At 41.7% G+C, this 14,911-nt stretch overlaps 1 protein-coding gene across 1 annotated transcript in view; it reads right to left on the reverse strand.

Moving 5' to 3' along the window:
* Window positions 1–14,911, reverse strand: part of LOC147708987 (uncharacterized) — a 540,404-nt gene that overhangs the window by 230,897 nt on the left and 294,596 nt on the right. Inside the window, exons 10-11 of the mRNA XM_086927584.1 lie at window positions 11,568–11,789; window positions 5,937–6,145 (exon numbers count right to left, since the gene is read on the reverse strand). Of these exons, the coding sequence (XP_086783710.1) occupies window positions 5,937–6,145; window positions 11,568–11,789 (431 nt within the window). The remainder of the gene's footprint in view (window positions 1–5,936; window positions 6,146–11,567; window positions 11,790–14,911) is intronic.

Raw genomic sequence — 14,911 nt, forward strand, 5'->3', positions numbered from 1 at the left:
TACAGAGAGCTGCGGAGCACTCTGTCGGGGGTTCGAGAACCCAATCGGGGTTTTGGGAAGTGAAAGGGCTGGCGAAGCACTTTGCTGATAAAAGTTATAACCCAATCAGGGTTTTGGCGTATTCCTTGCAAAGAGGGAGTAGCGCAGGCGTTGCAACCGAAGCTGCAGGTGTTGGTCTTAACCTTTGGTGAACCGGTCCTGATCCAAATTCTGGGGTTATCCTGTCCTGACTGCCCATGAGCTGCACCTGCTCGCCTACTGGCACGTAAGTCCTTTGGGTTCTTCCCGTCTTTTCCAACTGACCCGTGGCCAGGGTTGGTCTTCACTCTATCCTAGGTAAATATAAGTCTGTATGGGTGTTGATTTATTATCTTGCATTCCTATCTCTTACCCTACCCGAATTTGCAAAGTTTGCTTACTTGCAAATGTTCCGTTTCTTTCCCCGTCCCTTGGTAAATGAGACTTTCACGTGTTTCATTGACTGTTAGTGTGTTCCACTTTTCTACCCACCTTTAGACAAATGCAAAATTGTTTCTATATAGTATATGTTCCTTTTCTCACCCTCCCTTTTAGGAGATAAACTGAATTTAATAGTATGCTCCACATCTTACCTTCCCTATAGTATTGAGCTAATTTAAATCTCAAATTGCAATAAGTTCCTCTTTAAACTGCCATCTGAATTGCGAAAGTCTTTGGGTTTAGTATGTTCCTTTTCTTTACCCTCCTTTTAATCAAGTTGCGAAAGTCTGTGTTCTAAAATTAGCATGTTCCTTGTTTCTACCTTCCCTTTATTTCAAGTTTCTAAATGATTAGCATACTCTATCTTATTCATAGCTATACGCTGTTTATGATTTTGATTATAGATAGTCTCATTGCTTTCAATATTCTGCTTATGACATATGATGATGATGATGATTAGATAAAAGTTTGAACCTACCCAGAGTCTGTGGTTATTTCATTTTACAAATGTTATAAATGTTCTTGAGTACCTGACTTAAAAACTCAACTCCCTGATCCAATGTGCTTAGGTTTCTAGTATCTACATTGCTAGGTTATAGATATAGGAATTAAGAGATAGAATCACAAAATATACTGATAGTAGAGCGTGAGTTACCTAAATAATGTTAAGGTAAAGGATTAGAAATTATGGGCCCAAGTGAGTATTAGTAAAAAAAATCCTAGCTGGGTGACTTGCGCGCTCTATCAGTATACCCAGCCGATAAAATCAATGTCCAGTTGGAGCTTTACTTTTTTATAAAAGAAAAGTACTTCAATACACGCAAGAGAATTATATTACACATAAAACTAGGATAAACAGGGAAAACCAGATGTCTCTACAACCCTCTGGGCTAGAGTTCTGACCCCAAACAGTATTATAGCGCCTAGACGTTAAACACTATAAAAACACAGGTAACATGTGGACACATAATTAGCATTGCATCTGACAGATTATGTTGCACAGGGTTACTCTCATTCGCTAGACCCATGATACCAATCATTGTAATGAAAGGATATTGTTTCAGCATATGATGGGAAGTAAAAGGTTCTTGATCAGCCCCATAACCCCCACCCAAAGCAATAGATGTGCCCTCCTGTCCTGAGTGAGGACACTGCTCTAGTGGCACCAGGCATCTGATCACAGGTGCCTGATGTCTTTGCACAGTTTACTGGATTCCCACTGCTGGTTCTCTGACTGATGCTGCTGATTCCCTTGCTCCTCATCAAAGTAGCACATTCCTTTGCAGCATAATCCATCAGTCATAGAGAAAACATTCTCAAGTTCCAAACGTGGTGAGCAAGTTTCTTACCTCACACAGTAGGTTGCGGCTGGCTTCCTTGGATGGACTGAGTGCAAGCCGCTTCTTCAGAATCATAGACCAGTCTTGAACAACAACTGACTGCTAAGGTCAGACTTTTATCATCTCTGATTGATAGGCTGATCCAATCAGAGGGTCTACTACTATTGAATCCTGGGTGCCTCTCCAATCACAAGGTACATTTAAAGGTGTTCACTGCGTGAGCAAAGCACGCAAAGGATGACCCAATGTCTTCCCTTGTACCCTATTCCCAAAAGAAAAATAATTGGCCCCGTGGATACCTTATCCAGGAACCGAAATGAAACTGTCACCTGCAAGAATGAAATGCTGACTTTACTATGCAAAAAAACATAAAAATCCAGCCCACCAAAAGGCCCGAAACATAGGAAGGGCACAGAGGAAAAGAACTAGCTTGCAGCTAGAGCCTGTCAGCAAAACATATTTTGCCTACTGAGGCAAATTCACTTTAGGTGGTTTAGAGGTAATTAAATACCAAAGTCTAAAGTTTAAAGACTATGAAGATCGCTAAAAGTTTCCTAATGATGGCTAGAAAGCTGCACTCTGGAAGGACGATATCTACAAGAGTAGGCACGAAAACAAAGTTCAATCCACTCAGAAATTAATCTCTTCACTTAAATGCCCTGAAGGGCTGCAATTCAATCCCTGCTTTATTATACTCTGTACTCTGAATCATTACAATGTTTGGAAATAATGTTATCCTCTATCCTATTGTTACAGAAAAGTCTGTAAGCAACTCTTTTGGATTCCCTATCAGCAATTTCTAATAGCTGGTTCGTAATGAAGGTGAGGACTGTGCCAGGAATTCAAATCCACAAGTTAAATCTAAAGAGGTGGGCAAAAGTGTCTCTTCAATTGTACTTTATCAGAAAAATAATTTAAATCCAAAGTCATCCTGCAGGGGCTCTGGGTCCCACGCAGGCCAAACACAGTGTGAAAAAAGGAAGGAGAGTTGCAATAAGAGGCATAATAGAGAGAGGATGGAGACCTACTGTCTAAAAAACCCTACTTGATTGCCCTTTGGGCTTCATGGCTTGGCAGTTCGGGCAGGACTTGTCCCCTGAGGCACAGGGCCAAGACTGATTTGCATATAGCTGTGTCTGAACTAGGGTGGCGAAGTGAGCTAAAGAACGATGATGGATTCAACACAGATCTGTGATTGGGGGTGAGTCTAAAAAGTTTCAGCACTCCGTCCATCATCTCCTTGTGTTTGCATTCTTCAGAGTCAAGTGACTTAATGTCTGACTCCTCCGACACAGGCCATAAGGGCACTTTATACCCAGTCTTTCAGGGCAAAGTGGCCAATAAAGCTTTGAAAGCCAGGTCTGAAAGCCCCCCTGAAAAATGGTGGAAACAAATTGAAAACGAAATAAAACAATGAAGGATATACAAAAACCGTCTCACAAATTAGGCTTTGCTCCAATATAGATGCCAATAAAGGAAAAGGAAACAGATAAAAATGTTTCAGTCGTGATTTCTGGCAATGACTCGGTCACTGTATTGGTAGAATGTGCTTCACATGCTGATTTGGTCCGAATAATTGATGGTCCGCCAAATGGTGAAACTACTTCTGTTCACTTGATTGACCCCCTTAATCTGCAAGCCAAGGCCTTTTCATTGTATGACCAGTAATATTGGTAAAAGTATGAAAAATCCATCTGTACAAACCATTCCTTATGCCCGAAGTGTACCATTTATTTAGGATTGTATTGTACATTTTAACGATCAGGAAGCACCAATAAATAGATCTTTTTGTTGAGTTGTTTCTCCAATGTAAAAGGTACTGAGGATGGTGCAAAGTAGTAATATACACTTAGTTCAAATACTGAATTCGCTTTCAGGCTATAGTGAGAGTCACTTTTAACTCAAAGGTAGTAGTGAATCTAATTTTGCTAAATTGAAATTACTTTCTCAGCAGTGGTATCAATGGCATCCCTTTCCTGCTTAGAAATGATAAATGCAATTGCCTTCAAAATAAGGATGATGATGGTTGTTAAGTGAATGCTATGTCCTCTATCCCTAATAAAGAGGTGATGTTGGAGAAAGCAAAATCTATGGTAGTGTCTGTATGATAGGTGGGTATCCCTCTTAGATACGGAAGTTGAGCTGATTCTCATTGATGCTAGGGGATGAGGTCAGAAGGGGAAACTGGCTAGATGGCGCTCTCAATTTCAATAGCCCTTTTGGAAACATGAGTCATCAGAGTAAATAATAATGATTTAAAAGTGGCTTCCTGGAATATGGCAGGTCTCTTTTGATCAAAACAAATTAGCTTTCTTAAATAGCTTTGATGCTGGCATTATTTATATCCAGGAAACCTGTCAAACCACATACTGTGACATGAACAACTATTATATATTTAGCTGTCGAGCTTATCCCTATAGGAGGGGACATGCTAGTGGGGAGTAGCAATACTATTAAAGAATAGGCATAGTTTGTCTCATAATAGCATTATTCACACATCAAATCTAGGCCAAGGTGTTAAAATTAGCAGGAATTGTCGGCAATGCTTGGGTGAATCATTGATCATTGTAAATGTATATATCCCCCAATGCCTCTCGCACCCCTTTGATTAAAGCACTATTTTCATTAATAACTGAGATTATGGAACTGGAGGAATGTGAACAAGTAATATTAAAAGGAGATCCTAACTCTAAACCGTACAACCAGGCACCAAGGGTATTTGCAGACTTAGATAGGGAAAAGGCTATAACAATTACCCCCGCTGCACTACCAGAAAAAATAAAAACAGACAGAGGAGCTTATCCTCTGGGACTCGTTGAGAAAACAAGAATGTTTGGCCGTGAATGGTAGAATTGATGATGATATTCCTCATACATATATATATACATTCCTAAAAAAGGGCTATCTATCATCGATGTTTTAACTGTCCTTTATCCTGTTTTTAGCTAAATCTCTGAAGTGAATGTAACTGACAACTCTTTTAGTGACCACTAAGTCCTCTCATTTTGGTTAGATTTCCCACTGGCAGGAGTGAGCTCATGGAACTACAACGAGGAGACAGTGAGGTTTAATAAGGCCAACAGTAAAACTCACTGAAGGCCTAAAAAAATTATTAGGTAGAAAGAGTCATTAATTGCAATCTCTATGGATAGGCAAGCAAAGTATTTTGATGTTAGATACGCTACAAAAATACGATTCGTATAGGGCACAAGTCCTAAAACAAGAAGGGGGGGGGACTAACCTAGATAGGCAGTATGGAAGTGACATCACGGCGTACGACAGCACATCAATGGCATCACAAGCCACGACTTTACAGGAAGTGGCATCACAAGAAGTGACATAAGATCTAAAGCCCTTACATATATATTTACAATCCTTACCAATAATGGACTGAAAACAGGGGTGTCTTGTGGCCTCAGTATAGTTCTCTATATATCTCTGACTCGCCTCAGTATTTCTATAGCATCAAGGTAGATCCCTCAAGAACAGGGGGGTCATCCCCTGCCGAGGTTGTTATATGCAGATTACATCATTAGATTTAACGTCCAAGGGCCTCAATAGTTGCGTGTGATCTTTCCACCGGTTTGCTGATTCCCATTTCATGAAAATTAATGTTTATAAAAGAAATTAAAATTCAAGCATGGACTAAAAATTTCAACTGCCTCGTGTATTGAGAAGAAACTACCAAAAAATGTGACTTGGAACCTTGATAATGTAATCCATTGCTTCTTGATGTTATTACGATTGAATATCCTCCCCTTAAAATCCTTAACCACTAAGTGGCCAAGGACACCGGTTAAGGGTACAATATGTGATTATTGTAACAAGGGTATACAGGAGGTCAATACTGTATGATTTGCATGTGCTGCACTGCACTATCAGAGTCGTCAACTATTGAGGCCTTTATTTTAAAACATAATGTATGCACTGTGGATGAAGCCTGCCAATTGTTATTTTTTCCAGTTAATGAAATCATCTGTCAAAATAACTTAGATTTTTTCTAATGGTTTTTAAAGTTGTACTTAAGTGTATTATATTTATGAAATGCTGTTAAAATATCTTGTGGACATTTTGGTAGATCTAAATCTTGAACAAAGAACATTGATTGACTGACTGACAAACATTTTGATTCCAAACCTTGTGAGTGCCTGGTCAGGTTTCTGAGACAGTGACATCTGCAGAAACGTCAGTGCTTCTTTGTGCTTTTCTTGTAGCAACAGCAGCCGTCCCACATGCAGGTTGTAAACCCAGCTGCTGGGATTCAGAGAAAGCGCGTCTTGGTACTTGAGGAAGGCCTGCATCAAAGGACTTGTCTCATCTAAGGAGAGTCCTCCGGCTTTCACGTCCTTCGCCATGTCATTGCAAAAGGAAACAAAAGAAATACACATTTTGAACAAAAATGCAAAAGAAATTGACACTATCACTTTTTATAAAAACGAGTACCAATATCAGTATTTAAGGAAAATGGTGTGGGGTTTTCTGACTTTCCAAAACACACTTTGTTCTCAATAAATGTTGCAGTGGCGGTGCCTCCATTAGGGCTGAGGAGCGACGCCCAGAGCAGCAGACACAAAAAAAGAACTGAAAATTTAATTATTGTATTACCATTTCATTTTTCAGGGCAGCCGGCCAGCCCGAGCCAAGTATTGGGGTAGGGACATTACTGTTGACTGGCTGAAGGGGAGGAGTGGTGCCCGAGTTTCAAATGCATATGTTACTGTGGCCGGCTGTCTTGCGACGGCCAGCCTGACATGCGCACTGTAGACCTGTCCAACCTGAGCTGTCTTAGACAGTTGGGTGGAGAGCAGGCACAGGCCTCCAGAGCCTGTAGGAGTGCTGAGCCAACCCACTCCCACCAATCCAGGAACTTCTCTAGTTAACAGCATGAGAGCAGCATCTGTATTGCTTAGAAGAGTTGGCTCAGAGACCTCTTGATGCCTTATTGCCACAGATTGTACGACCGGAGGGAGAGGAGTAGGTGAGTACAATAAAAAAATGTAACATAGTGTTTGATTATTTTTACACACTGCCAGGCAGTGTGAGAAACTCGCACGGCCTTCAGATGCAAATTCAGAGCTCTTAATCTTGCCCCTTATAAACACTGTTTATAATGGACCTCGATTAAGAGCTTTGGGGTTGTGCCTAAGGGCATTCCTGGAGTCGACATATCCAGCTGATCGCCACACCACTTTCAAAAGCAACCAACCGCCACTAGTTTCATCTGGTACTTTCCCTCCTTCCATTACCCTCATGTGTAGATTTTTTAAGCACTGCTGCACTTAGTGAGTTTTTCCAAACAGAAAAAAAGACTAACATCATGACATCATTTTAGTGAGTACAATGCTTAGTAGGCACAAGACTGACGTTCCGACCTAGAAACTGAACAGTACAACTTCACCGTTAAGTGCAATGGAGGCATACCATACACTAAATGTTCACCACCACAATGAACCCTGGCAAATGAATACCACTCCTGACTTATCATTGGATCAGATTACCTGTTCTCCGGTGTTTTTCTATCTTATCTCATACTAAGAAATGGCATAGCTTCGTGTTTTAGTGTTCTCATCTTTGATGGCATGCGGCTAATTAGCACATAATCCTGCCGCTCGCAATGGCCGGTTTGTTACGTTTTGCTCGTTATTTTGGAATCAACATTTCCATGTTTGGAAATGAACATGTTAAACATTTGATAAATCTCCACTCTTGAGTTGTTTGTTTAACGCCTCTTTTAGTAACACAATATTGGGAGTGATGTGTGGCAGGCACTTGTCAAGGATGGAGTGATTAACCGGGTCATCCATACAAATCACCGAAATTAAAAGGCAACTAATTTAATGTTTAATTGTTTAAATGATGGCTTCCTTTTTCCTAGTGACACCAATTTTCATAAGCCATTGGAATCTAGTACTTGAATCGATTCCATTGGGGTGAATCAAAGCTACAACTTCCAGTACACATGGCATATTTGAATAAAATCACAGCACTGGAAAAAATATCTTTCAATGGCATGGAGTCATTGTGTGTCTTTTAGCGTGTTGTGCCTGGAGGCTATGAACCATTAGCCTAGTTGTCTTAATTTGAAGGAGCCTGGTGGTGGTTTCTTGAAAACAAACTGGTTTTCAACTAAACTCATTTCTGAAGGCTGGAGTCAAGACCATGGAGCACACCACCAACAAGCAGAACATTTGAGAATGTTGCCAATTACATATGGCTAGATGTTGACGTACCTTCACAACCTAACTGAATAGTAGGACGGAAACGATCTGGCAATGGCATTGACCTGTAGAGCCAAATAAATGGTAGAGGTGAAGCCAGAATGAAGAGTTCCAGAGGTCAGTATTGCTGCGGACCACCATCCGGCCTGCTTTATCAATGTTTCCCAGTGCATGTTCATCTATCAAGCTTTTGCTACCAGGAAGTTTTAAGAATAATTGCAAGAAGACCTTACATTTCGTCTATTTGACACAGGATCAGGAACTAAAGGTCGAAATGAATGGATATAAAGTGGAAGGGGTGCATATAAAGATTAAAAAATAATTAAACAGTAAGTAGCTCAGTTGCTCACATGAGAGTGAAAATGGACAGCAGAAGAGAGGAAGGGAAACTGAATACACTAAGGGGCTGATTATGAGTCTGATGGTCAGTGGACGGCCAGACTCACAGGGGCGCGGCGGTGGCGGTCTCCTCACCCCCCTATTATGAGATGGACGGTAGGACTGCCACACTCCCTCCACAGCTGCCAAGGAACCGCCATTCCCTGGCAGTGTTGGGGCAGTCAGGAAGCATCCATATGCTTGGCGGGACCGCAGCATATTAGTAGTTTCCCCTCTGCTAGGGTTTACATGTGCCCCCGTGTGTGCAGGAATTCCAGTTCCTGCACGACATGGGCTTTTCAGCCCATGCTGTGCAGGAACTGTTTTTGACGTTCCCATAGCAGTGCCTGCTTTTAAAGACACAGCCATGGGAACGCCCCAAAAAATCCCATCAGACAAGAGGAAACGTCAAATTTGGTGGGCGGTCTCAGCACAGGTTTGGCGGTGCAGAGGCGGGTTACCCAGCGCTGCACTGCTAAACTGGTAATCAGGTCCTTAGTGTTGTTCTACAGGAATGAACTGGTCCACGCTATGGCCTTGAAGTCCTGCCTCTGCCAAAAGAGTCACTAAAGTTGCCTAATTGATATTTCCGAACAGTTCCGATAGACAGTACAAGAGCAGGATGATGACATAGGGATCAAAAGCTCTTTGCCATAGAATGTCAAGCACAGACACCATCAATGACTCTCTCTTCTATGCTACCTAGAATCAAATCTTTACCGTATGAAGAAATCCTGATAACTTGGAATGGTCATGATTTACCCCAAGGACCACATGTTCAAAGAGTTACTCTATGAAGTTCGGAAATAGGTTTCATCTAGTTGGATTGACATAATCAAGTGTAGACTATTTTATGGACTGGGTGACCTCTGTTTACTTCAGTGTCAGTGGAACAACACTGGATTGCATGGAGTCACTCAGAACAGATGCCATTGCCGGAAGCATCTATCATATGGCCAAGATTAACAGGGCAGGGCATCGAGCAGTGATTCACTTTTTAAGGTATGCATAAGAAGAAAGTCTTGTGGGGAAGAAAGCGCTTAAAAGCGGTCTGATGTAGAACCATATCAATTCTGCTATTCCCATTGAGTCAGAAAAGCAGGAAGCAGAATGGAGAATACAACAACATCTAATAGTCTGAACCCTGTCTAAGGAATCATGAGCGAGCAATTGGCAAAAGGTTTGAGATGGATTGTCGAACGTTTTTGGGATTGTTAATGATCTGACTATGGTAAATAATTCCTTTAGGAAATTAAGAGAAATTGGGTAAAGATGGGGCGGGCAACTAACTCTGATTGTCTGAGGGGCTGTGGCTAGGAGGGGGACCTATTTCTACATTCTCTGGGCGTGTCCCAAAATACAAGATTATTGAAGGGCAATTGTGGGGACAATGTCCCAGGTACTATCAGTGACCGTCCCATTGTGCCCCACATGGCTGCTAATGGCAGTAACGGGAGGCAAAGACTGGTGAAGACACCAGAAGCTCTGGATAATGCTGGCGGCAGGAGTGGCAAAACGCAACATAGCCATGCATGGGGAAAGGCTGAGCCCCCTGGACTAAGTGAGTGGAAATTAGATTTAGACCGGTGGTAGGGGGCAGAAAGAATGATCTGTGAGAGTAGGGGGTGCCCCAAGAAGTGGGAGCGAGGGTGGGGGGCATGGCAAGCATACAGAGGCGTTTGAGGAGGGTGTATGGAGCATGCAAGGACTGTCCCCGCAGTGCGGTCGGGGGCACTCAACGGACTGCAATACATGTTTGAGTCGGGCCGTAAAAGCATCCCGAATATTGTACTACAGGTTAGTCATCTATTGAGGGGAGCTATATACACTTGTAAGGTATGGACTATGTGAACAGAAGCGTTTTGTTCAACTATCCTGTGAACAACGTTCAATAAAAAGAGTTTAAAAAAAAGAAATTAACAGAAATTAGAATATATGGTAAATAAGTCTTTTTGATTATCTGAAGCTGTATTTATTGTGATTTTTTGTAGTCATGTGTGTTACCTTCCGGTAACATAATTGTTTTTGCCTACAATGCTCTTTGCAAACACTTGTCTAACCTAACAGATGTCAGGGGTTACCACGGGATTCTCAAGGAGATGGTCAACCTATCTCTCATAATTTGGGCCAGATTCAAGGAATATGGTGTCAAGTAAAAAACAGAATTACAAACAGACCAATAAAGTAAAACCGGTACCCAACGTTATCAGAGTAAATGCATTTATTATATCCTAAAGCACCACCACAGAGGTGCATGGCATGTGCTCTACTTATGCTCATCACGTTGTGCTCCTCTGGTGCACAACTCCCTGTGCGGCAGAGCTGCACTTAAATATGTACCTCTTGCTGCACATAATCATGTGCTTCATTGAAGCACATTCCCATGTCCACTGCTGCACATGATTATGTAGGACTGTTAATCTGAATCAATTGATGTCTGTATGTGTTTTGGACTCTGCATGGTTGAATGTATGTATGTGAAACTTGGCGTCTCAATATCTGTGTGCATGTTTTAGGTGTGCACGTGTACCCCTATGTTGTGTGCAGCCATGTGCCTGCACTATACAAAAGCCAAACCAATTGTTATTACAAATTCATTTATTTATTTAAAAAAAATAAACGCTATCCATATATTCCACTTTGGGTCACTATTGGCATGTAAGTGGAGAGGTTTTTCAAGAGGAGCTTGCTAGTAGGGAGCATTGAATTATATGCAAACACCTCCGTAACCATGTTATGAAGTGGCTTTCTGTTTGTAGCAGTAAAAACTGGTTTATGATCTCAGTTAATTCTGCGCCACAGCTAGGTAACGTATTAGGTGGTACTGCGTAGATGGCTGTTGAGTAAATTCGCCTAATTTCTAGAACTATCTTGCGTTCATGCATTTAAGCACTCTCATTTTAGATCCCACCATGGTATTTTCGTTCTTAATTGCTCAAGGAAACAGGAACAGATCTTTTTCAATTACTCATGAAATAAAAAATGCAACGCAAGATGACTAGTCACTTTCTAACTATAAAGAATGTAAACTTGCCACAACTAATGTCTAGAAAGTGTCTGGTCATTTTAGTGACCAGATGACACAATACCATCGCCTTGCCTCAAGTGCATGCTCCCTAGGGTCCGCAGCTTATTGTAGATGTTCAAACAGAACCCTATGACATCAATGTACCTTGCCAGCCTGCTTGGATTTCCACGCGAAGAGTGTCTGGATATAGTCAGCTTTGCCCGACTGACCCTGGTCCTTCAGCTGATGAAATTCCAGATCCAGAGCTTTCAGTTGTTGTTCCAAGGTGGGTCGTCCGTGGAAGCCGTGAAGTTTACTTATAGCGAGAATTTCTTCATCTTTTCCAGTAGCCTTTGCGCCAGTGAGTTCTGACTCATCCTCATCACTCTAGGGAAAAAAATAATCCACTTATACAGTGTATTAATGAGAGAAATGAACCAATTCACCAGGGTTTTAAGACTATCACTGCTTAACAGGTTGAGTTTGACAACCCAAAATCAAAAGGATGCATCATACCTACTCGAGATGTACAATAGTGCTTATGGTGATCCTGTGCTTTGAGGAGGCGCTGTGATATGTGGACGAACAGAGGGGCATATTATCAAGGGGGTTTATCTCCGCTTTTTTGGCTTTAAAAGCCAAGAAAGCGGAGATAAAATTATCTCCCTATTACCAAGCTGTCGCTAACACCAGTTAGCGACAGCTAGTAGGAGATAGCGACCATCTTGGGCCCCACTTTGCATGTCAGTGATATTTATCACTAATGAGATGCAAAGTGGGCGTGCCAAGATGTTAGAGACTGAAAACAGTCGCTAACATCGCTATCTCCTATTACCAACTTTTGGAGATATTCGCGCTAAGCGGGAATATCTCCAAAAGCTAACACCTGCCCTGAGCAGTTCTTAGCCATGTTATCCAATGGGAGGTGGATAACATGGCTAAGAGCATTTGCTCGATAATGCATGAATATCGCTGACTTTTCAGCGATATTCATGCATTTCGGCCGTTTTTTATCGCATTTGCGATAAACCTTGTTAATAGCAAGGTTTATCTGCGATAAAAATCGCCGATGTGCGGCGATAATTTTTGTCTCTAAACAAGTTAGAGACAAAAATTATCGCTAGTTGTTGGTAATATGCCCCAAAGTGTCCATAAGAACTTAATATTACCAATGGCATCAAGAGTTCAAGAATTGGACACCAGGCTAAGCAAATAGGAGTACTACTAGGAATAAAGAACAGAAAAGGGAGAGGAAGGCCAAGGAAAAAAGAGCTATTAAAAACAACCAGAATTGCCTACTCCACCACTTTTATGTCGATATAACTCATAAACGTAAACACAATGAAATATTCTTGAGCGAGGACATCATAGTGACCATTCACTGCAAAAATAACTCTTGATGTATTCATTTTTTGTCTCATGTGATATAGCTTAATATACTTCACCATAGCACATTCATTTTAGCAAAACATAATATACATACACAGAAAAACAAAACAACAGAACAGAAGTGCTTATCACCTCGCTATATAGACTTGGACTAGAGGTTGAAGTATTTGAGAAAGCAGTAATTCTTAATTTGAAACATGTTGCAGTTTGTACCTAAGCCGTCCTACAGTACCTCAGCACAGGAACATAGAGCACTAAAAATGCTGCAGGCAACTCAAGAGCTGCCAATTAAACCATGTGATAAAGGGGGATGAACTGTCCTCCTCAATACTGAAGCATTTAAAGATCAAATTAAACAAATGCTCAACATTCCAGGGCACTACTCTAGGATTAGAGTAGACCAAGAAAGGAGAATAAAAAACGGATATTGGCCATTACTGAAGAAGCTCTCAAGAAGGAAGTTATTTGCAACCAGGTGTTTGGGGCCAGATGTAGGAGCCGAAATACCGGTCGGTAACGGCCGATTTCGGCCGTTACCGACCGGTATTTAGTAATTGGCATGTAGGGGCCCTATTTTACCGAATCGGTAAATTTACTGAATCGGTAAAATACCGAATTAGTATTTTTACCGATTCGGTAACTTCCTGATGTAGGTGGGATTCTTCTGAGTCCCAATGGCCTTACAGATTCGGTATTTTACCACTCAATCCAATTGGGTGGTAAAATACCGAACCCAGGTGTGCTTGCACATGTCTGCATGCACACCTATGCAATGTGACAGACAGACATGCCCTTAGGGCATGTCTGTGTGCCACATGGCTCACATGCCAGTATTTGGGGTGCTAGACGGTGTCAACGTGACACCCCCTGCACCCTTGCTGGAATCAGTATTTACCGAATCGGTAAATACCGATTCGGTAATGCCCATTGATTCCTATGAGCTTCAATGCCCATAGGAATCAATGGGTATTACCGAATCGGTATTTACCGATTCGGTAAATACCGATTGTTACAGAATCGGTAATTCAATTACCGATTTCACCTACATCTCCCCCCTTCTATTTTACCGATTCATAAATACCGAATCGGTAAAATTCGGTATTTATGAGTCGGTAAAACATACTTACCTACATCTGGCCCTTGATTTCTTGAATTGCTCCAATACCAGACTACCTCTTATCTATGGGGTCCCAAAGACCCATAAGAATATCAGTGATCCACCATTGCGACCAATTGTATCTACCATTGGAGAGGCCACTGAACCTCTATCTAAATACTTTGACACCTTCCTCAAAGCTTTAGTCAATGCCCTTCCTGCATAAAGATATGGCCCACATGATCAAGAAATTGGAAGGGATTGCCTTTGACTCCCAGAAAGAAATTCTCATCACTATGGATATTGAGGCGTTATATACCAACATACCTCAACAACAAGCATAGGAAGCAGTGAGAGCGACCCTTAAAAGATTCAGAGAAAATGACCATCATGAATTTATCCTGCAATATCTTTTATCATACTCAATGAAAATGTTTTTGAGTTTAATGGGGTATTTTACCAACAGACCAAAGGAGTGAGCATGGGAGCTGCCTCCACCCCCAGGGTGGCAAACTTATATATGGGGATTTTTTTAAAGGGAAATTCATATTTAATGAAATAACCCTATTTTATGATAATGTACACCAATGGTGTACGTACATTAATTTAAAAAAAAATCCTTTGGAAACGTGAGGAGGAACAACTTCAAGAGTTTCTACCATGGATCAACCTCTGTGATCCCCATATCAAATTCACTTCAAATACCAGCAGGGAAAAAGTGGAATTCTTGGATATATGGATACAACATCAAAACCATCAGCTCCAGGTATCACGTGTCGGCTGGCTCAGAGTCCTATCTCCTCCTAACTGTCCGCACTCCAGTCCTGCTTTTTGCACGAACCAGAACCCGACGAGCCTCAGCGGTAGCAGTAGCAGAGCAGAGCAGGGGCGGGAGCGGGGGACGCTGAAGAAATCGCTCCTCTACGAGCCGCCTGGACTGCCCCAGCTGCTTACACATTCCTCCGCTGCTGGTTCCCTAACATCTGCAAGATGTGCCCCGAAGCTGTGAGGGGCACACCAACGT

The sequence above is a fragment of the Lissotriton vulgaris genome, chromosome 6 (assembly GCF_964263255.1).
Source record: "Lissotriton vulgaris chromosome 6, aLisVul1.2, whole genome shotgun sequence".
Classification (NCBI taxonomy): domain Eukaryota; kingdom Metazoa; phylum Chordata; class Amphibia; order Caudata; family Salamandridae; genus Lissotriton; species Lissotriton vulgaris.